This window comes from Martes martes (assembly GCF_963455335.1).
Source record: "Martes martes genome assembly, chromosome: 8".
Taxonomy (NCBI): domain Eukaryota; kingdom Metazoa; phylum Chordata; class Mammalia; order Carnivora; family Mustelidae; genus Martes; species Martes martes.
Window position 1 is genome coordinate 70393100 of NC_137895.1, and position 22167 is coordinate 70415266.

Genomic DNA, 22167 nt, shown 5'->3' on the forward strand with positions numbered 1-22167 from the left:
CCCCCGGTCAGTAGAGATATCTTCATGCCCATCCTAATCAAAACCATCTGGAAATGAAAGGAGTTATAATTCTCCTCTATCCATCTCCAAACCTTATTGACAATTAATATCCCCCTTTCTGCCATCAGTTTGCATTAAAATGGAATGGCATTTGAAATATCTGAGTCCGAGTGAAAGTTTTGCTTTACAGAGATGCTTAACTTGTATTTGGGGATGAGCTGGATTTGAAAATGCTGAATCTTCTTTAATCAGTATAAGCTTGGATGATACCCATGCTCATAGCCTAAGTAACTAGGATTCTGAGCCTGTCATAATATGTTTCCAATGCAAAGCGCTGTCAAGGTTTAGATGACTACACAATTGGAAATTTTGACTTTATTACCAAACAAAATGTGCTTTTTCAAACTCAGACATGATCATTTTACCAAAGCCCAGTGAAAATGCTGAATTTCGAGATGTAACAATTTCAGACTCTTTTGTCTAAGCTACATTATATTTTACTCAGAAAAATACTAGGTCGTTGCAAAATGCTCAGAGTGATCTTGGTCCTGTTTGATATTTTTGAATTGAAGTTTTAGAATGTGACTGGGTCTAGTTTTCACAATCCCATAGCTGAAGAGAGATACAGTAAATCAGAGGGGGAAAAAATGATCAGCTACTTAGCAATAATTTGAAAGTTAACCATCATGGGAAGCTTTCGAGTCAAACAGTAGTGTCCAGAATGAGCAGATTGCTAATTGGATAGCTTTCTGGTTTTCCAGGTTTTAGATGGAATTTGATGTGTAGCCTCTAAGAAGCTCACAGTCTGCACAGTGGAGGTGCTATCTATGTGTGATCCCGTCACAACTGTACTTTTCCTCCGGTCCAAGCATGGGTCAAAAGGATGGAGAAATGCCTCCAATTCTGCTCCGTTCCTGGAGGGAAGAGCAGAGCGCGGTTAGGGAGGCATCCCTGGCAGGCACACGGCAGAAGAAGAGCGATACTGGTGCAGCGAGGAGGGCACAAAATTTCTCTAGCTAAGCACCAGAAGGGAAGGGGAAAAGCAAAGTGACAGCTCTAAGAAGGAATGATAGCAAGCATAAAGGAATTTATATTCAAATATTTAAACATTCTTGAAAGGATGCTTGAACAGAAATTCCTTTTCTCTGCTCCCCATGTAGAAATGAGTTTAACACTCAGCCAGATGCTAATGCAAAGTGACTCAAGCTATTCCTCGCAAGCATAGCTAAATTGCCGTTATTTGTTAAGCGCATTGAATTCAGCTGTGGATACAGCAGTTGGTTGCATTCAGCAAGCATCTGTACCCTTTTTTTTTTTTAATCCTCCAAAGCAGAGACAACTCTACCTATCTCCCCCCTTCTCCTCCCCTGTGCTGGCTGGGAATTGTCAAGTGACAACCGACCAAATCCTTTTGGACAGGAAGCCTTCATCCTGAGTTCTATATACTTGCAAAACAGGCCTTGTGGTTGGATCAGGGAGCCCATTAAAAGCACTTTGATGGTATGGAAATTCATCTTCATGAAGCTCCTAGGCCCCTAAGCAGCATGCTGTTTAGCTGTGGTTACAGATCACTCATTCAGATCGGAGGGCAATAATTGTGCTGACGGCTTGTAAGGCAGTGGAAGTACATAAAATAATCCTGGGCCCTCCACCATGGCACTGCGAGTTAATCTTCTCTAATACAGATCAGCTGTTGTTCTAACACGTGACTTGGAGCCGGCTCCAGTGACTCTGCTCAGCCCTCTGATTAAGTACCCGGAGTAGAGCCATCTGCATTCACTTTGCTCCCTCGCTGTCCATTGTTAGCGGACTTCATTTCCGCTCCTTGTCCCTCCTCCACAATCAGACTCTATTTGACTTCTCTGATTGGCACCTTCTCTGTTTGTGTTGCAAGAGGGAGAGTTGCCTCTTGTTCAACACTACTGCCTTCAGTTTCCCCTTCTCTTTTCTGGCGTTGTAACTTTCTAGAAATCTATTTTTGGAGTCATACCTGCCAAAACCTGTTGGCCGATTAAAATGTCTCCATTCCTAAGAAGCCTGTCATCCCCAGATCTCGTCCCCATGCTCTTTCAATGCAGTTGAGTTACATCAACTACAGTCTTATATTTTCATGGGTTTTTAAGTGAAAATCTTAAAATATGGAAGTGAAACAGTTCCGTTATTGTAATAGCATGGCCAACTTCGGTGAAGTGTCAGTGAATCTTTCCAGCGGAAGGATCTGAATGACACCTTGATACCTGACAATGAGAGGGCGTTCTTTGAAGCCCCCTGAGCAGGTATTCACTGTGGTTGCCTTTTCCTGTTGAACTAGCTTGGGTGCCATTTCTATAATATTAATGACTGAATCCCCGTGCAACTCATGGATATGAGATAATGTCAAATTTCTATCTTTTAATTAACATCTGCTACAAATCAGGGATGGTTGGATTGTGTACTTGAGCTACTCTATTGAACAAGAAAATATGTCCCCTCCTTCATAAAGTATACGGTTTAAATCAAATTATTATTTTGACTGTTAATGATGGCATCTTTGTGTGAACCTACTGGTAGAAAGTAAAGAAAGGCCCCTCCCATTTTGCTTAGCCTGTGAGATCATTTCAATACCTGAGCGACCAAGGTAGCTGCTTATTCTTCCACATGAAGTGACAGCACTATGCCTATGTTGTTTTTCTCCTAATACCTACCCATTTAATATATCTTTATAACTGCCCGACTTTACCCATGGCCAGAGCACAGGTAGATCAGTAGTTGGTTTGAAATTTTGCCTCCGTTTGAAAGACATAAACAGGATATATGATGAAATTTTTTGCACTCTATTGTATCATTTGAGTACCAAAAGAAGGACATTTCTCTCACTAAAACAATATTCCTAAATCCAGAAAGTATGTGAAGCAGAGGAGCGGGATTGGGGGTGGGGGGGTGGATAAAAGAAAGAAACAGAAAGGATCTGGGAGAAAGGAAAGGGGAAAAGAGAAGAAATCCAGCCTGGTGTTTCCCACTGGTTCAAGAAGTAATAGATAGCCGGACTTGAGATCCCTATGTTGGAATCCTGCCATGGAGATCTGTTTTCTTGAGTACCCAAACCTCATACATAGTATTTTCTCCACATTTTAAATGACCAACATGGTTGTCCCAAGCAGAAAGTCTTAATTCTGAAAAGCTGTAATTGGTAGTAAAAACAATTAGAGGTGTGAAGATAGGGACAAATGTTTTCTAGTAATATACACCAAAACACATAATGAAAGTCATTTTTACTAAAACACATTTTAATTGAAGACTTCTAAAAAATTTCTCATTTTTTACTTTTCTTGGAAGTGTTTCAACATACCCAAAAAACTGTGTATGTCAGGTTTCTTGGAAACTCTGGGACACTGTGTTATTTATAATTGTCATTTCAGGTTAATTATAGCCTGATTGCATATTCAGATAATGTTATCTTCACAGATTAGTGTTGTGGATGAATAAAAAAAAATCTTCTCAGGTGGGGAGAATCAGAAAGACCCACCATATACTGAGTTTGTCAAAACCACCCTCTTTGCATCATTAACACCCATGTGACACAATCTTGTCCATAGGACCAATGGCATACTCAGGTTCCGACCTTATGCGTGAAGGTAGCCATAGTTAATAGGAAATCATGCAGACCTCAGTTTTTGTCCTGATACCACCAGGTGGTATTAGTAGTATAGAGACCCAATGCACTTGACTGAAATGTGGTATAGACCAGAAGATTCCCTCCTTCTTTCCCTTACCCCCAATGCACTTATCCTAGGGGAATGACGCCTATGCTGTCGTACTTTTAAGGCATGTATTTCATTACATGTGTCAGGAAATCCTCGTAATTTTTAGCACATAATGAAGTTCTGTAGGAGGCAGTTGGTGGCATTAGTTCAACAGCTCAGCGATACCAGGGTTGAAATCTCTGTGATCCTCTTAGCTTTTCCCTTAGGGTCATAAAATGTTGCTGAACATAACAACTGTGCCATGAAGGCAGGCCAGCTCGGGAAGGAGAAGCAGTTTTCTCTTTGCTATGTTTGGTCCTCTCACGTAGAGATGTGTTCCTTTCCTCCTTCATTCACATAGGGGTGTTTCTTACGTTATTCACATAGAGATGTTTCACTACACCCCTCAAGAAGACTTTCGTAAACATCTCATTTGGGTAGAAATGGGCTGAATGCATACCGTTAAGAGAATTACTGGCCAAAGCAAGAGAAGCTGCCTGAAGCTGACCGTGAATTATATTTGGGGACTGAATTAGAGACCTTAGCTGAGCCTCCTGGAGACCAAGAGATGGCTTAAGGTCAAAGAGTATATTAGCAGAGAAGAAAAGGACCAGAATGGCTATTGAGTAGGAAAAGGCCATCGTAACCCACAGCTGCATGATAAAAATGGTATCAAGGCTCTCAAATATTTTCTTCATGAAACTGGTTTGTTTCGATTGTGTTAGATTTGTTGTCATCCATCTAACTACTTTCATTCTTGCACTGCTACGTGTTCAGGGCCTTATACCTTGTCTGTAGTTCTCAAAGAAGTAAAGAGCACATAAGCATACACACACACACACACACACACACACACCCCAACATTGCTTGGCTGACAGATTAAACCAATGAATGTGTGTTCTTACGTGTGTGTCTGCATGTTAAGGCTGACTTCTGTACTACTTTCACATATAAAACAGATGTCACTCACAATAACACGCAGTTGTGTGCATCTGTTTTTTACAATAGAGAATTCGCCCCACCAAGCAAACATTAATTGCCTACAGTATACCTGCAGTCTAAATGCCTACACATGCTACGAATTCTCCTGTTACTGCGAGGAGCTATGAATTCTCCTGTTACTGCGAGGAAGGATACCTGGCACAGCGCCCTGCTTTTCCTCCTGAGGTTCACTGAAAATCCATTGTAAATTTCCATAGAATAAGGGGGAAATTTAGAGAGTCAGAGGTATATTTTAAACCGTAATTTATTCCACAATGATAGCAGTCTCTCCTTTCACTTGTCAGTCATACTCCTAAGAAGCCTTAGCACACACTATATAGACTCATTTGTAAACAGAGGTTAATTTTTATCACTCCGCCGCTTGGAAACTCTTCCACTACAACCTCCTCCTTTTCTGCTATTGTCAACCTCTTTCTTTCCCTTTAACAGAGTGCCAAACATGAAATGACAGTGACCAATGTTGACTTAATGTGGATGTTTAATAATGAAAAAAAGTGTGTCAGTCCCAGCATTAGTTACAAATGGCAGTAAGTGTATCGATGGCAGCCCTGTAATAATTTTACATCCATCATTCTCTCCCGATGCTTCGCTGGCCATCTGATGGATGGGGCCAGCCGTGTTAACTCTTCAGAAACTGACACAGTGTATCTAGTTTAGCATTATCTAACACATGCTCCTTCCCTCAGATAAGGACAAGGCATGTGAGGAATTGTGAATTACAGGTTTCGCTTTGAAAAAGTGAATATGAAGGAATTCATGCCTCTGCATTCAGAGGAAGACACTACAATTAATTAATGATTTATGGATGGCTTTTGTAGATGTTGCCTTTAGCTAAAATGAATTAGAGAAGTCAAATTAGAACTAGGTATTTCAGTGGTTAGAGGAAAAAAATTCATGAAGGAGGAAGGCATGTTAGGTAAATCCTTCGGGAGGAAGTGAGATAGATCATTGCCTCACAGTGGGGGGTGGAGGGTTGTGCAGGGAGGGGGAGTGCGTGTGAGCATGGTGAGTGATTTTTTTAAAAAACCCAAACTTTTAAGTCTGCTGGTTGGAATTCGTCTAGGAAAAACTACAGTGACACAGATTATGAATATTGTTGCTTTATTAAAGTGAGTATAGATTATTTTTTAATCTCTACATTTATGTATTAATTATTCTACAACTTTAAAAGACACACACAAATCTGATGTTGAATGCTTGCCTTTCTATTATTGGAGACTCTCTGCTCTGAAAATTTATATCAAATGGATAGAGAACTGCTTTCTAGGCGACTGATTATTAGGAAATCGAGACCAGCTTTTATGTGCAAGTTGGCATTTGATCCTTGGGTTTTCTTCTCTTTTGTTTTTCATTCATAAAACCTTCTCATTTCTGAATGTCTTAGCTAGGGAACACTTCTTATGGGACAGGAGGGGAGAGAAAAACCCCTTAGTGAATATTATCAGCACAGAGCAGCCAGTTTGCAAAGACCATGACAAAAAGGCAAATAGCTATTATGTCATCACCTATCCATCACTCTAGATGTCAGCCTTTCAATAATTCCAATCGACATTCTCGACAGGCTGGTGCAAGTTAAAGGGGCTGTTTGTTTCTAGAAATTGAGTATGGGCTGTCTATAGCCTTTTGTTCCAGATGGTTTTCTTCTGTGTCTTTTCATTTCTTTCTTTTTTCTTTCTTTTCTTTTTGGGGGTATTTAATTGAAATACATGCCGAGTTTGCAGACTGCAAAGATCAGAGCTGTTTTCGTCCAGCAGTGGTAACTATGCATTAAACATTTTGATTTGTTTGAGCTTGAAGTTTAGTCCTTTTTTGCCATTTGCTTCATGGAGTTTGTGTATATTTACAGCCTCTGCATTTAATGGCCACATGCCTTATTTTCACAGATGGCCAGTGGAAGACTTTTTCTTTCTCTTAGTATAGCCCGCTTTCAGTTTTGCTACATTTGTCACAGTGCCACTACTTGCAGCTAGCAAGTGCCCACGCTTGGTGGGGAGCAATTATGGTGTGAGTTTTTAAGGAGCTTTTTAAAGGTTTTTTTTTTTTTTTTCCAGTAAACTTTTTATGGTTTAATTTTCAAGCCTAGAAAAGCTGTGCATGTTTTCAAACAGAGAGTCTTGTGTTCTTTACATCATTCTGGTAGAGGGGTTAGTGCAGGATGGTCCAATAAAATGAGACACACAGGGCATGCCAAATTGGGCTTTCGGATAGACACCCACAGGCCTCTCTGATGATTGAAATTGTCTATTCATTTAAAGACACAAGGAGATGCTCACAATAGTACTCCTGAAAAAAGCAAGTTTTGAAAACACCACGTAGAGGATGGTCCAGATATTTTTAAAGTATAGTTCTATGTTGCATAGATAAAACACTAGAGAAATAATACGGTAGAGTGATGCCAAGGTGGTAGGGTTGTAACTTGGCATCCATGGGCCCACACTGCTGATTTTTCTAAATTTCCTGTAAGTGAAGTAAGAGTCACTTTTGTTGTTGGACCAGAAGTGTTCTCTTTAAAAACCTGATCTATTAAGGATGGTCTTTCCTTCGCTTCTCCCTTGCCTCCTCCTCATCCCCAAGATCACATGCTACCTTCAAGACAATTAAACATTAAAGAACTGAAATAATTAGAGACCTTCATTTTTCCATTACCCTCTTATATTTACTAGATGTGTTGCATTCTCTGTTGTCATTTATTGCAAACTACTTTACCAGTATGGATTAAAAACAATGAGGAAAATATTCTGAACTGAGCATGTATTTTGAAGGGTCTCATTGAATCTCTCCAAGCATATCGCTTCTCCTTTTTTTTAACAAATGAGAAAGACTTATGGGTCATAGGAATAATAATGGCTCTTGCTATTTATTTTGTGCTTTTACCCTTTACAAAGTGATTTCACATCAGCTTGTAACCTCATCCTGTAATATGAGCAGAACAGTATTCTATCTTTATTTTAAAAATAAAAATGAGATTTGAGAAGATTACAAGAATTCCAGCGGGAGACCAGTTTTTAAGCCAAGGTCCTGTGGCTTGGAGCTCAGTCTCTTTTCTAATGGACCATGCTGAAGAAGTTCGAGAAAGTACCCGGTGTCTGATGATTAGCTTGTGCTCCAGCATTGGTCATGTGTATTAGTACAGTCTTGAGGCTTTTATTACAGAAATCTCATTTAAGCAATCCCCATCTCCGTAATGTGTACCTCGTTCTTCCCATTCTTTGTTTTTCCTGCATCTGTTCCCTTCCTAGGTCTCTGTTCCCTCACCATGCACCACCAGCCGCTTCACTAAAGGATGAGCTAGGAAAACAAAAAAACAGAAAGAACACACTCCATCTTATTGGTTTGCTTCTTGTAAGCAGGGTGGATAAAACATGTGAAGTTTTAGCTCTTGATTAAATTGAGATTCTAAATATCTGTTCTAATCTGTATTTTTCTCTCCCTTCCCTTAAAACAACCATGGATAATTGAAAAGTGAACTATAACTCCGATGTGCCCATTTCTATTTGTCAGGCCCAGCAATTCTGAACCAAGCCATGACTCTTTAAAATAGTCCAATTATATTTATTTAACTGAGGTGACTGCTGGCTACTCAGGCTACATTCATAAGAAAGCTAACAGTTTCATAGCTTTTATGCCATGAAAAGGAAAAATTAAAGAGAAAAATTCTATACATTTCTGTAGCTCAATAACTGAGTTGCCCATTGTTTATAGAACAATTATCATCAGACAATGTTCAAGTTTTGTGTTTACATCTATGCAGCCCTCCCACCTACCGGACATCCTGCCTCGGCAGTGATTTCTATTGTTTTTCTTCATTGGCCTCCTGTTTTTCTCACGTTAACCCTTGTGATTTAACTCAGTGCAGTATCTCTATCTGCCCTGCTTTGAAATATAACAACATCTTTTTTTAGACTTTGGTTAAACGCTGACCACATACACAAACATTTGAAAACCCTCGGGTCTTAGTTTTTTCTTCTCCTGCCTTCCCGTTTCCACGAGTACACACCATAAGCACTCCTGCGACAAATAAGCAAAGACCAGTATTTTGCCATGACAGTGATCATGTGTGCCTTCTTTGTGACTGATTTGTTTTCTACAGATTCCCTTGAGTGGCTTTTTTGTGCATGAATCCCCCAGACCTCAGTGACTTCTTCCTGTCCCTGGCAGTGGTTTTCTGTTTTAAGGACTAAATTAGGAATGTTGAATTTGGGCATATAACTGTGTCTTTCACAAAGTACCTGAATCTGTGAATCTGATTGTCTCTGTGAATTTGACAGTCTCTTCACAAAATATGTCTCAATAACCCTATTTTTTTTTTCATAATTTGAAATCTCTTCCTTGACTTTAAGAAAATGATGGTAGAATTCACAGTTACAAGTGGAGTGCCCTTACGGTTTGAAACCTAAAAACTTTAGAGAAAACTGTCATTTATGATAGAGAAAATATGTATAGTTTTATATATTGGTCACAATTTTTTAGTTCTGGTTTAGGGAGTATCCAGTAAAGTAGGACATAGAATTGCAGGTTTGAAAGACAATGAAAACGGCCTTGAATTTCCTCTTCAGTATTTTTAGTATGCCAGACATAGGTAGTCCTATTCCAATTCTCGAAAATCTCCAGAAGGGGGAAAATTTTTACATCTTGAAGCAGCTCACTTACTGGACAGATACCTTTGACTATTAGACAACTCTGTGGCTTATTATATTTCACCTAATAACTTACAGCCATCGGTCAGTGTTGTGTCTCTTGACTTTAGATGGCCAAATTCTATCCCTTTTTCACCCATAACAGGGCTCGAGTCTTTTTAAAATAAGTTAATTCTTAAAATGTTTAAAGACAGGCATTTTGTACCTGCTTTTCCCATCCCATTCAACTTTCTTTTTCAGAGTCCAATGCAACTTCTCCGTAATGACAATAAGGATATTGTTAAGAACATAATCTAAAGCTGAGTTAAGCCCAAAACATTATGATCATTGAGCATCCCTGGTCTGCATTCCAGTTCCTGTAGAAAAATAAACTGAGGTCATTATAATATTGGTTTTTTAATTTTTTAGTTTTTTTAAAAGATTTTATTTATTTATTTGTCGGAGAGAGAGAGAGAGAGAGCACAGGCAGGCAGAGTGGCAACAGAGGCAGAGGGAGAAGCAGGCTCCCTGACGAGCAAGGAGCCTGATGTGGGACTCGATCCCAGGATGCTGGGATCATGACCCGAGCCGAAGGCAGCCACTTAACCAACTGAGCCACCCAGGTGTCCCTATAATATTGTTTTTGTTAATGAATCCATACTGGCTTTTTGTTGTCACTACATCCTCTATTATGTGCTCTTAGCCAAAGTTTGTAACCACCAGTTCTGTCTTTTCTGGAACTTACATTAAGTGCTCAGGTCACTGTTTTTCAAATTTCTCTCGTCTTTCATAAATCAGAGTTAATCGTCATTAACTTTCTAATATTTCTCCTACTTTAAATCAATTCTTTAAAAATCTTAGGGATTCACCAATTTTATCTGAAAATCATGCTACTATCTTGAAAAATTATTCATCTGGATTGACGTGAATTCATAGAAACTTTGTGTTTCCTTCAAAACCATTCCATTATTCTTCAACTTCACAGTACTTTTTAAGAAAACTTGATCTGCCAGTATACTTCACTTTGACCAGATTGCCTGATGAAACCAAGTTTCTAAGAAATTTAGGTGAAATTATACTTAGGAAACATTTCATGAAAGTGGCTACCAAATTTCGTGAAAGGAAATTAGACTGTGAACAAAATTATGTTTTCTAATTTCATGATTTTCTCCACTAGGGAAAACTCTGGATTTTGTCAAAGAAAACATCAAGATTAAGTAAGGATGATTTTCTAGATGAGTAGACCAGAGGCCATTTATGGAGCTTTCTAACCCCTTAGTTCCCATATCTCTATGACTGATCCTCTGATGGAAATATTCCTACAGGATACCGGATCACACAGTACTAGTGTATCTGGAAATATCCCACTGGATACATTTATGGTTGACCAGAATAAAATTAGTGAATGATTTCTTCAACTTATGTTTTTGTTAGTCTTAAACGGAAGTGTGTGTATGTGCCTGCATGTGAGAGGAAAGAGAGAGAGAGAGAGAATGTATTTGTATATAATTTATATACAATTTACAAGAAAGCCTTTTCTCCCATTCGTGCTGTTAGATGATGTGGGTGGATGGTTATTTTTTAGGAAATGGTGTTCTCAATAAGCAAGAGTGGAACCGAGAAGTTGAGGGGGTAGATATATGCATTATTTCTTTGTATTTTACTTAAGCTGATGAGAAAAATCTCCAACTGATAAATCATTATGACATTATAAATAATCTTTCATCTTCTTTGGTGGTCTGTGAGGTTCACATAATTGGAGGGTTAAAAACCTTTTTGTTTCATTCTTCCTCCCGTGTCATTAGTACAGAAGTAGACCATAAAAAAAAGTGCAGCCAGAAGGGGTTTAACTGTTACTGAGTCAACATTTGACAGTCACACTCTATTCTGTCATTTCATGCATGTGCTTTTTATGAGTTTTATAGCTTTGTGAGCTTTATTTCAGGGATGTCCATTATGATAGCTGATCCACAGCCCATCTCTATTTGTGTATGTGTGTCTGCTGGGGAGCAAAGCTCATCACTTAAACGAATCCCAATTTCAAGGAGTAACAGAGGAACTATTTAGTCGTGCATTGTTTAATTTGGGATTAGGTAACTAAGGAAGTATCTACCTCTTCTAAAACAGAGTTTTTGTGTGTTTTTTGTTTTGTTTTGACTGCTCTATGAAATAACACAGGATATTTGTTTGAGCCTCTATAAACAGTGAATTTTTAGTTATATTCTGTATGAGTTGAAGTAATGGAATAAGAGATGTTTTCAATTTAAGTATGTACTAGACTTAAAAACCATCATGCCCTAACGTCAAATGAAAAAGATTAAAAAGATTGTTCAGATGTTAGACAAGAGGAATTTTTAAAAATCTCAACAATTTTTAGAGTTGTTAGCCAAATTCTCCTTTTGAATGCGTATTTGTCCACTACTCTAGCCATAGAAAATAAAAGGTCATACCCATGGCAAGTTACTTAATACTGGTATTGAACTAACTGTTCCTATAATTCATATATGTCAGGAAGAATCTTTATTTTTTCAATTTCCCTCATTGAGTTTTTTCCCTAATATTAAAAACACAGATATCTTAATTTTTTAAGCTGATGAGAATCTATCATTATATTTAAACCCCATTTTACAAATTAGGATTCTGGGACTCAGGGAGGAGAATTGATTTGTCTAAAGTAGCATAGCTAATATACACAGCAGAGTTTGGTTAAGAAGTGATGTTTTGGACCCCCAAACCCATTTTTTTTCTCTGTATGTCCTCTTCCCATTAATCCCAATGGTCTTTTGCCCTTCCGGAGGTACAGATCTTTACCGACTACTTCTAATCAACTCATTGCTTACATCTCTAGATATTTCTTGACTTTGCTTGTTGATTCCCACCATAGCGTGGTGTCATGCACAAATAATACATGTGTTTTTTCTATTAAGCAAGTCAGCTGAATAAGCCCCAGAGCCCAAGACCAGCTGCCAAATTGCCCAAGTGAATATTAGCACAGTAATAATACTTCTTTAAAGGCTGGGTTTTAGAATCATTTAGTTGACCCCCCAGAAAGTATATGATCTAAAACTATATTTTCTTCTATAGATGGGATACAATTCATTTGGATCCTTGCTCAAGTCAACATGGGGTCACAAGATTTTTCATGTAAAATTAGACTTTACCTAATGTTGCCCTTTGATCTCAGTAAACCTACAGTATTGTATAAGATTTTGATTAGCCAGGTTGGAATCATCTTTCTAAAGGAAATCTTATTGTTATCTAATTGCTAATTTGTATTCAAGAGAGAAAGCATAGAGGTCATCTTGTTTGATCTTTATTTATAAATTCTCAAGACCCATTTTGACTTTCTAATAACTAATATGCTTGCACCCTCTACTCTGAGATTACTCAGAGCATTTCAGAATTTTAGCAAGTGTTTCTTTAAATGTGTTTATTTTTTTTTATCATTATTATTATTATTTTTTTTTTTTTGGTAGAAAAAAGGTAAAGGGGAGAAAAACCAGCGAATCTTGTCAGTTTCAAACCAGCATTTGGATAGTATTGAAGGGCGTTAAGTAAAAGTGCTGTACTGGATTGGTATTCGAGAACACTGATCTTAAAGTGGGGCCATGAGGTGTTTTTTGTCTGTACAAATTCTTGACTAATGTGTTTTTCATTGGAGCCAGATGGGACTAAGAGTCTGACTTTGGTAAGAATTATCACTTGTGCCCATCAGCACTTTTTTCTGTTTCCCCGAGCTCAATTTCGTGTTTTCCATTTTCAGGATCTTCTCATTTACTTCCCTTCTACCTAATATCAAACTGAATTCATTCTGTTTCAGCTGCCTCTATTAATTAATTAATTAAGGGTGAGAGTGGAGGGAGGGGTTGAGGAAGAAGGAAAGAGAAAATCTCAAGCAGGCTCCACATTTAGCTGAGAGCCCTGTCAGGGCTCGATCTCACAACCCTGAGATCATGACCTGAGCTGAAATAAGGAGTCAGACACTTAATCCACTGAACCACCCAGACACCCTCAGGTGCCTCTATTTAGAAAAGATTAATTTAATTATAGGAACTTTAGGAATCAAAATGCTACCTTTTTGAGTAATGTTGGCTCTTTTGAAAAGAGGCTTTTAGAAAAGGAAAGATTTACTCCAAGGAACAGAAACTTAAATGGTTGAATTTTAGAATGATAGTGCATAGAGATGGACTTTTGGGGGAAGGGAACAGCCAGAGATGGTGGAATTGGAAGGAGTAGGATCAGAGGAATCTTCTCAAGATACCAGCATTTGGGCTTTATAACGTTTGGCTGATTCTTTCTCCTTCTATATACCTAAATATGTTGAATTTAAACTTTTGAGAACTATTCTTAAATTCAACTCATTCTTCTGATGTTTCAGTATGTTATCTAGGCAACTATCCACGTGAAGATTGATATATACCCCATACATAAAAACTAAACACATAGGGCACCTGGGTGGCACCTGGGTGGCTCAGTCGGTTAAGCATCTACCTTCAGCTCAGGTCATGATCCAGAGTCTGGGGATCGATCCCCGTATCAGGCTTCCTGCTCAGTGGGAGTCTGCTTCTCTCTCTGCCCCGTCCCCTGCTTGTACTCTCTCTCTTTTACTCTACCTCTCTCAGTTCAATAAGTAGAATCTTAAAATAAAAAAAGAACTAAATATAAACTTTCATTTACTATAGGATCAATTTTCATATGAAATTATATGGTAATTATTTGCCATGGAACGATTGTATTTTTATATGCCATGTATTTACCGTGTAAGCACTTAGGTTTTAGCGTAGTCCCTTTACCTCAATTCCTTTAAGTCTTCTGAATTTATTGTCAGCAAGAATTTTTAAAATGTGCCAATGTTACCATTTTGATTTACATTTGTAAACACTTTGTAAAATGTTTTAATTAAAGGCACACCACACATTCCCTGATTCCTCCAGTCCCATCTCATTTCGTGTTCACATGTCAGAGAATCAGCTATGCAAAAAGTCACAAAAACAATGCAGCTTACCTTGTTAACTTCCACTATCTGCCACTGACATGCTCTTGGGAAGTATTGTAAATTCCATTTTGGGTAACTAATTAATTTTATTGTATTGTGTACTTTAGGGTTAGATGATTAGAAGTTACTTACTGTAAAAACTAATGGTTAGTTTCCTGCCCATCATTTGCTAATTTTAGTCTCTTAGTGAGATGGTACAAGATCCATACAGCTGAACTTGGAAACTTAGCAGTCACTCAACATTTCATCTTTTTTCTACTCCAGTTGCCTCCATTTTGCTTTTTCTTCTTAAAAGACTTTGCTTCAGAATGGAGAACTCTTTCTAAAATATTTAGCATTTATTGCCCTATCCACCATTAGATCAAAACCCGAGAGGCAATCCATGCCTAGTATATTCCCCAAAGATTGTACAGTGAAGTCTTCATTGACTGGAGATGATCAGATCATGTTGATGGAGTGTGTGTGTGTGTTAATGTAACTGTCGTCTATTTTAACAGCTACATTTACCATAAAGAGAGTCTGTTAAGCGGGTGTCCTTGGTGCTCCTGTTCTTAGCTGAATATATACAGCAGACTCTCAGCAAAAGAAATCCAGAGCACATAAAACAGCTGAAAATACTAATTTTACACAAACTAATTGGATCAGGTTCTACATTTTTAAATATATAATTTATTTCAGCTTAGTTCTGGTACTGTATAGTCCTGTAGAACTCAAGTTGATATCAACTACTTTGTTTCCAATTTCCCTGCTGTGTTTTATACTAATGGACAATTAAATATTTTTTCTACTAAATCATACATACAGACTTTGATGAATAGGAGTTCCAAAGCCACTAAATTGAGAGAATTTTTTTTATCTCGTATGTACATCTGTAATACTGTCAGAGATTTTGTAGAGATAAAGCATGTACTATATTATCAATATCCTAATGGTCCTCAGTGGAAAAACTTGTTGGGCCCCTTTACCTGTAATGTAATTATTTTAAGTAGTTGATTATTTTCTGTGAACATTTTATTGTGTCAGTAGCTATCTCACCATGTATGTGAGTCATCTGTACAGTTCATGATGGTGTTCCTCAGAAAATGAGGTAATTAATTATTAAAAAAACTGAGCAAATTTTATGAAATCCAGTAGATACTTTTCTTAAAACTGTTTTTGAACCAAGTCATCCTCAGAGCAGTGATGGAAAGTGCTAGAAAAAGTTGTAAACCTCCCATCGTATGATTTTTCTTTTCATAAAATCACCCAATTACTTAATTGAAGGTTGTTTAATATCTCATGCGGTTTAGATTGAGCATTATGTTTTCCTTGAAAATAATTTAGTTTATAATGCCATGTTCTCCGTGAATTCAAATCATGCACTGCATGCTTTTAAATGACTTGATGTCTTTGCAGATCTAATTTTGGTGTATTTGTATCTCAAATAATTCGCCAACTCAATATTTTGGCTTAGCAATCCAAATCAAATTGTGGTCCAAGTAGCAGGCACTCACATCGAATGTACAGAGACTTGACAAGCAATTAGCAATGAATATTTAAACGTCTTCATTACCCTTGCATGAGGAATGCAGATGGCATTTAGGGAGATGGCAACCAGAGGGCACTACTGTGAGTTATGTTTCTATCGGTTGGTCACCTGACTATTGGAAGACTTTCTCTGGGCCCCATGCCACTCCTATACTTCTACTGTCTGGCTAAAAATAAAGGCATTCCAAATGTTGCAAAACAGGTTGCTTTCATGAAATTTCTCTGCACGTTTTATGACTTGGGAAGATTGTCTCCAAGGATCCCGGCACATACCCCTGAGGCACACCAAACCCAAATGCCAAGGCTGTATAGGGGATTCTAAGAATCAGAGTTCCTTCAAAAACCCTGCCGATCATTTGCTTCAGCTACCTCAGCATAATTATGGTGCTGAATGTGCAAAGGTGAATAAATCAACGTTCTGTCCCTCCCAGAAGCTAATGTATTATATATGGCTCAAGAAAAAAAAATGTCTTTGAATAATTACAATTTCCAGATTGAGCTCTCATTATAAATTTCTTTTTTTAAGGAAAAAACAACACTGGAGAGTCTGACTCAGCAACTGGCAGTTAAACAGAACGAAGAAGGAAAATTTAGCCATGCCATGATGGATTTCAATATGAGTGGAGATTCTGATGGTTTGTGAAAATTGTTCATGTCTATTCTGATAATGTACAGACGTGTCTATTTGTCCCAGTTAAAACTACTAAAAAGTATGTAAGACAGCCACATTATACCTGGTTGTTACAATGAGACCTCCCATGTACTGAGCAGTTCCCATGTGCCAAGTAATCTGCTGAGGGCTTTGCATAAATCCTCTCATTCATTTCTAGCACATCCTATGAGAGAAATACTGTTACAAATAAAGAGCTGGGCCCCTGGGAATTTTGAGCCATTTCCTCCAAGACAACAGGGCTGTTGAGTACCGGAGGCAGGTCTCGGATTCAAGATGGTATGATTCTGAAGCAAATATTCCCAGTCACTGCCAAACTTATCTCTCCTTTCCCTATTTCTTGTACCCAAAGCAAAACTGTTCAGAAACTTGTGTCTGTAAGCTCATTTTCCAGTTTTCATTTGTCAAACTCGGACCAGAATACAAGGCTAAGTGGATATTTTCAGGAGACACACACATATATGTGTGTGTGTCTGTATATTTGCATTTTGGAACCCTTCACTCTTATACTGTCTGCTAGTCAGTCAGGTGTCTTCCCTCCCCTTTATAACCCAGCTGGAACACCGGCCGCACAATCTCATGCTTTCTTCACATGCCTGGAGGCTTCTGTTGTCTGCATCATCTCTGAACATTCTAAACGTCCCCAGTGACAACTAGTTAAATTGACACGCTAATTTTAATAGCACAGCAAAGAGAGATAAAAAAGAAAGTACTATTCCCCTTATCCTGAGCCATAGCTAGGAACCTCCCTCCAGTGTTGGGTGCCATATATACATTTTGAGAGCACTGTCCTCAAATTTGTTACTATGGTAGAGAAAGTCCGCTGCGTATAGAAAAGACTGCACTGGAGCAAACCATTAGGAAACATACTTTAGGACAGAGGAGATGGCCTTGAGTTCCCCTATATATGTAACTGTCTACTCGGTGCCTTGGCCCAATTCTACTTTTAGGTGCAGTTCTACACTAGCCTAGAGACTAGCCAAACTTGAGGGTGTAGCCAGATAATATTATCCAAACTGAATTTTATTCAGTTGGATATCTAACCAAAGTCAGTGTTTTCCTGGCCTGTTGGAGCCAAAAATTTCCTTCTCTTTTCTACCTCCCTTGGCTAAGATAAACGTGGCCTAAGTACATATAAAGAGCTTGTTTAGCTTTGATGAAGTTGCATAATGTTCATTTTATTGCTTATGTTGTTGTAAGGTGTAAGAACAAGAAAAAGCAGATGTGCAAATGATCATTTGCTAGTTACGAACCCATTTCAGAAAGATGTTGCCATGTATTAGCACTCATTTTTGTCAATAAAAAGACAATTACTGGTAATAACACATTTCATAAATTTTAAGTTGTATTAGCATTAAAACATCACAATTTTGTGGCTGTTATTTGTTAAATTCAGTCATGCTTGTATGCAAAATATTTTCCAATCTTCATCAGACCAAAGATCATAGTATGAGTAAGAAATAATGAGAAACTCCACCACCAGGTATGCTGTGTTTTTGTTGGCTGCTCTAGAGGTCTTCAAGTCTGGGTAATTTTGGTTGATTCGTATTCCTTCTAATTGAGAAAAGAGAGGAAGAGGAGTATGAAGAAAGGAAAAAAAAGCAGTGTTTTTATTAAAGATACAAGCTCTAGAAATGCCCAAATTATTTAAAAATTTTATATGTTACCAAAATACATCTCTTCTATATTTTCTAACAATAACCCTGGAGAACTTGGTATCACTATTGTGTGGTTACTTGGGCTTGTCCTGATTTTCTTTGCCAAAACTTGAGTATCTCTGGAAGCTGTTTAATCTGGTGAAACTACTCTACGAAGTCACGTGAAGCCTAGAGGAGTGACGGCAGCTTCCAAGGGTTCTACTGTGGCTCTTGGTTATGTTTTAATCACCATGAGTCCTGCTGACTGGAAAGGAGCTTTCAGTGGGTCTCTTTGGGTAACTTTAGACATGAGGGAGAAAATTCAGGGGAATGATTATATTATTTGTTTCACCTTAAATATGTGGCTGTGGACTTTTAAAGAAACCATAGTAGTATAACTGTTTGTTTATTTCCCCCTACGATTTTCAAAGATCTTCTGGGGATCAGGCCATCATTAGTGCATCAGCGTAGTTCATGTATTTATTAGCACAAAATTGCAAGGAAAAGCCAAACACATTACAGAAGAATTTCCATATCGTATTTTAACTTCAAATTTTTATTTAGCCACATTTTTATTTAGATTACTTCAAAATGGGGGAAAGGGCGTGTGTGTTCTGACCATCTTTAGGTAGCAGAGACATATCCTCACTGGCAGTCATCCATTGTGCCAAAGAAAACGGTGTTTCACAATTTTGTGAGCTTCTCTAACTGTTTAATATTTCCATGGTACCAGCATGCCTATTGGTATGCCCCAACTATTCTCTTTCCAATTTGCATCAAAGATTACACATTCAAATTTCTTGTGTCCTCTTGAAAAAAAAAATGGTGAAATAGTCCATAGTCCATCCAAGAAAAGGAAAAAAACATACTAGAAATGGATTAAAAATATAGATACGATGATTGCCACCGCAGGGCTTATCACAAAGACTTCATGAACAAGCATCTGTCTCAAGAACTGGAGGTACTATTATCAGATGTACTTTTTGTATTCATATTTCGATAGACTAGAATAGATATTTCACTAGACAAATATTCAGTAGCCATAGAAAGAATAGAATTACCAAAAGTCTTAACACTCACATGAAGCAATGTTCCCTATTTTTAGGAAGTGCTGGAGTCTCAGAATCCAGAATTTACAGAGAATCCAGAGGCCGTGGTAGCAATGAACCCCACATAAAACGTCCAATGAATGCCTTCATGGTGTGGGCTAAAGATGAACGAAGGAAAATCCTTCAAGCCTTTCCCGACATGCACAACTCCAACATCAGCAAGATATTGGGTAAGAAACGTATTAATGGTTATGAGACGCAGCTCTGTTTCCTGCAGTTGTTGAAAGGTACTGGCTTTGCAGGCGGGGGTGCTCTGTTTATCTAAATAAGCACCATTAATTGAGGCTTTCCTTCTGATGATGAAGCATTTCATGTCCGTGGAGAAAGGTGCTCAGTTTTCATAGCTTGCTTAGTCCTGTGTCTCCTTACTAATTGTTGCGATATTTTCTCTTCTTTAAGATCTAGAGATATTTTGTAGCAAGACTAAGAAAAAAAGTTCCTTTCCTCTGAGCCACTTGACAATGAGGTTGACTGTATTTGTTCTTTCCCTTTGAGCTACAGAATTCTTCACGTGGTAGGGCTGGAGAATACATATATGTGAGGTTTGTTCCGGTACTATAACTGAGAACCAGTTAAGAATGTCAAGACACAAGAAGATGAGGCGCGTGATGCAATTTTTAATTTATACTTTTTGTAGCCTTCAGCAGATTTTCAGCCTCTTTTAAAAAGGGACTTTTCCTGCTATTGCAGCTTTCAGCTTAACAGATACAGTACATATTTGCCTTACGTACACAGATGCTGAAAGCACACAGAAGAGATGGTGAGAGGTAAGGTAATGATTATAAAGAGACCAACTAGAGACCAGTTGAAGGCCCAGGAAAAGGAGGGGAAGATTCCATTTCTTTTGTGCTGTTCACTTGACATCATCACCACCTTCTTCATCTTCAGATAGTGTGGTGGCTAGCTACCAGATAATCTAAGCACGTTTTAGATTATTTATTCCCTGACTTCTAAGAGCTAAACAACAAGAAAAGAATAGGAACACCTAACTCTGAATTTGCGCTTCAACAAATAAGTAACGCAACAAAACAGAAACCATTAACCACTTGAACTTATGTTTCGGTTTTCATCTAAAATGATTTTGAGATCTTTAAATGAATGTTATGTCAAAAGATAACAGCACGTGAAGCTTAAAAAATGTGAATGTTTACGGATAAAGGAAATGCACATTTTTTACATCTCTACCATCTCTGATCTGTTTTTCCTTTTTTATGACCAAATTTTGCCTTCCATATGAAGTTTCCCATTTTTTTTAAAGATTTTATTTATTTGACAGGCAGAGATCACAAGTAGACAGAGAGGCAGGCAAAGAGAGAGGAGGGGAAGCAGGCTCCCCACTGAACAAAGAGCCTGTTGCGGGGCTTGATCCCAAGACTCTGGGATCATGACATGAGCCGAAGGCAGAGGCTTTAACCCACTGAGCCACCCAGGTGCCCCAAAGTTTCCCATTTTTTAAGTAGATATCATACCTGTTCCATTTGGAAAAACTCTAGAAAAGAATAAAATGCTTTATGTAAACATATTCCATATCCTAATGTATCAGTTATTACAAAATTAGAAATCCCAAAATGTTAAAATTTAAAAAAACAGACTAAATACTGATTGTTTAAACTGTCTATATCATTCAATTCCTGTGTCTGAATACTGGAAAAATGATAGTCACTGCTTAAAACTTTATCCTAAGTGTAAGAGAAGTATCAGTTTTGATAATGTGAAATACTTTAGGAATGCAGCATAAGATTTTATGGGAAGACATGACCAGCTACAAGCATTTTTTTCTGGTTTGAAGGAAAGAATATTAGAATGATCATATGATTATATCATAATGGGTGACATGAAAAAGAGTGCTGTCTGATTTTAGACTTTTCAAGAGAATTGTGTTCATTAAAGATATAGCAGGAAGAAAAAAACACTGAGGTGTTTGGGACCTCAATATTTGGTCATAGCTTCAAATAAATAAGTGATCTTCACATATCCAGAAGATCATTCGAACTGGCCCATTTCATATAAAAGTACAAAGAAAGCTTGATGTTTTCCTCTTTACTGATTGTTTTGGATAACAGCCTCCGACAGCATGCCGCTAATTCATTCTGCTTAAAACAGGCGCTTGAGCTGGGTTGACATTTTATATAGTCTCTGGGGATCCTAGTTGACATTTTAAAGGGCTTCTAAGCATTTTATAATACCCTAAAATCTGGTTTTAATAAGCCATTCTGCTGAAATTGTTAACATAAGGAATCACCTTTTACTGTTTGGCGCTAGATCAGGGGATGGGGGACATCTTTTTCTGATTAGATATACAGTAGTTGGAGTAAAATGTGCAAATTCATTACAGACCCCATGGAGATGACAATGCTGCTCAGCTCAAACTCTTCATTTTTATTGTATTGGCAGATTTAGAAAGGAAAAGAGGACTCTCAAGACTGGTGGTGGTTTCTTTTTTTTTTTTTTTTTTCCTTCTTATTTTGAACATCAGATTTTTTTATTTAATCATCCTCTTTGTCATCAGGGGGAATACCCAAATGTCCTTCTGCATTTTCCATTGTAAAAGGCCAGTCTTTTGAAAAATGCAGGGAACGTACTCCCTGCACGTGGTCCAGGGTAAGCAACCAGCCCCACCCAGGTCAGGTAGATGTTTTCATCTCCTCCTGAGAGACCTAAATTGCTCATGTAGTGTGTCTCAGGGTTCACATCATAGCTATATACAGTGGATGCTGTACCTGCAAAGCCATTAAAACCCAAACCAAACTTGTTATTTGTTTTTCTCTATTCAAAAGTTATTATTGAAAAATGAAAACTGTATTTGCCACCAAACCGAAACAGTCTTCACAGAAGACTGTGTGTACTTTTGCCAAGTACACACAGTGCTTAGGCTACCTTAATTCTTT

At 37.9% G+C, this 22167-nt stretch overlaps 1 protein-coding gene across 6 annotated transcripts in view; it reads left to right on the plus strand.

The window, feature by feature from the left end:
• SOX5 (SRY-box transcription factor 5) overlaps nt 1–22167 on the plus strand; it is a 977646-nt gene that overhangs the window by 949963 nt on the left and 5516 nt on the right. For all 6 annotated transcript variants that reach the window (XM_080810710.1, XM_080810707.1, XM_080810708.1 and 3 more), the window contains 2 exons: nt 16390–16498; nt 19276–19449. In XM_080810710.1, the coding sequence (XP_080666836.1) occupies nt 16390–16498; nt 19276–19449 (283 nt within the window). The remainder of the gene's footprint in view (nt 1–16389; nt 16499–19275; nt 19450–22167) is intronic.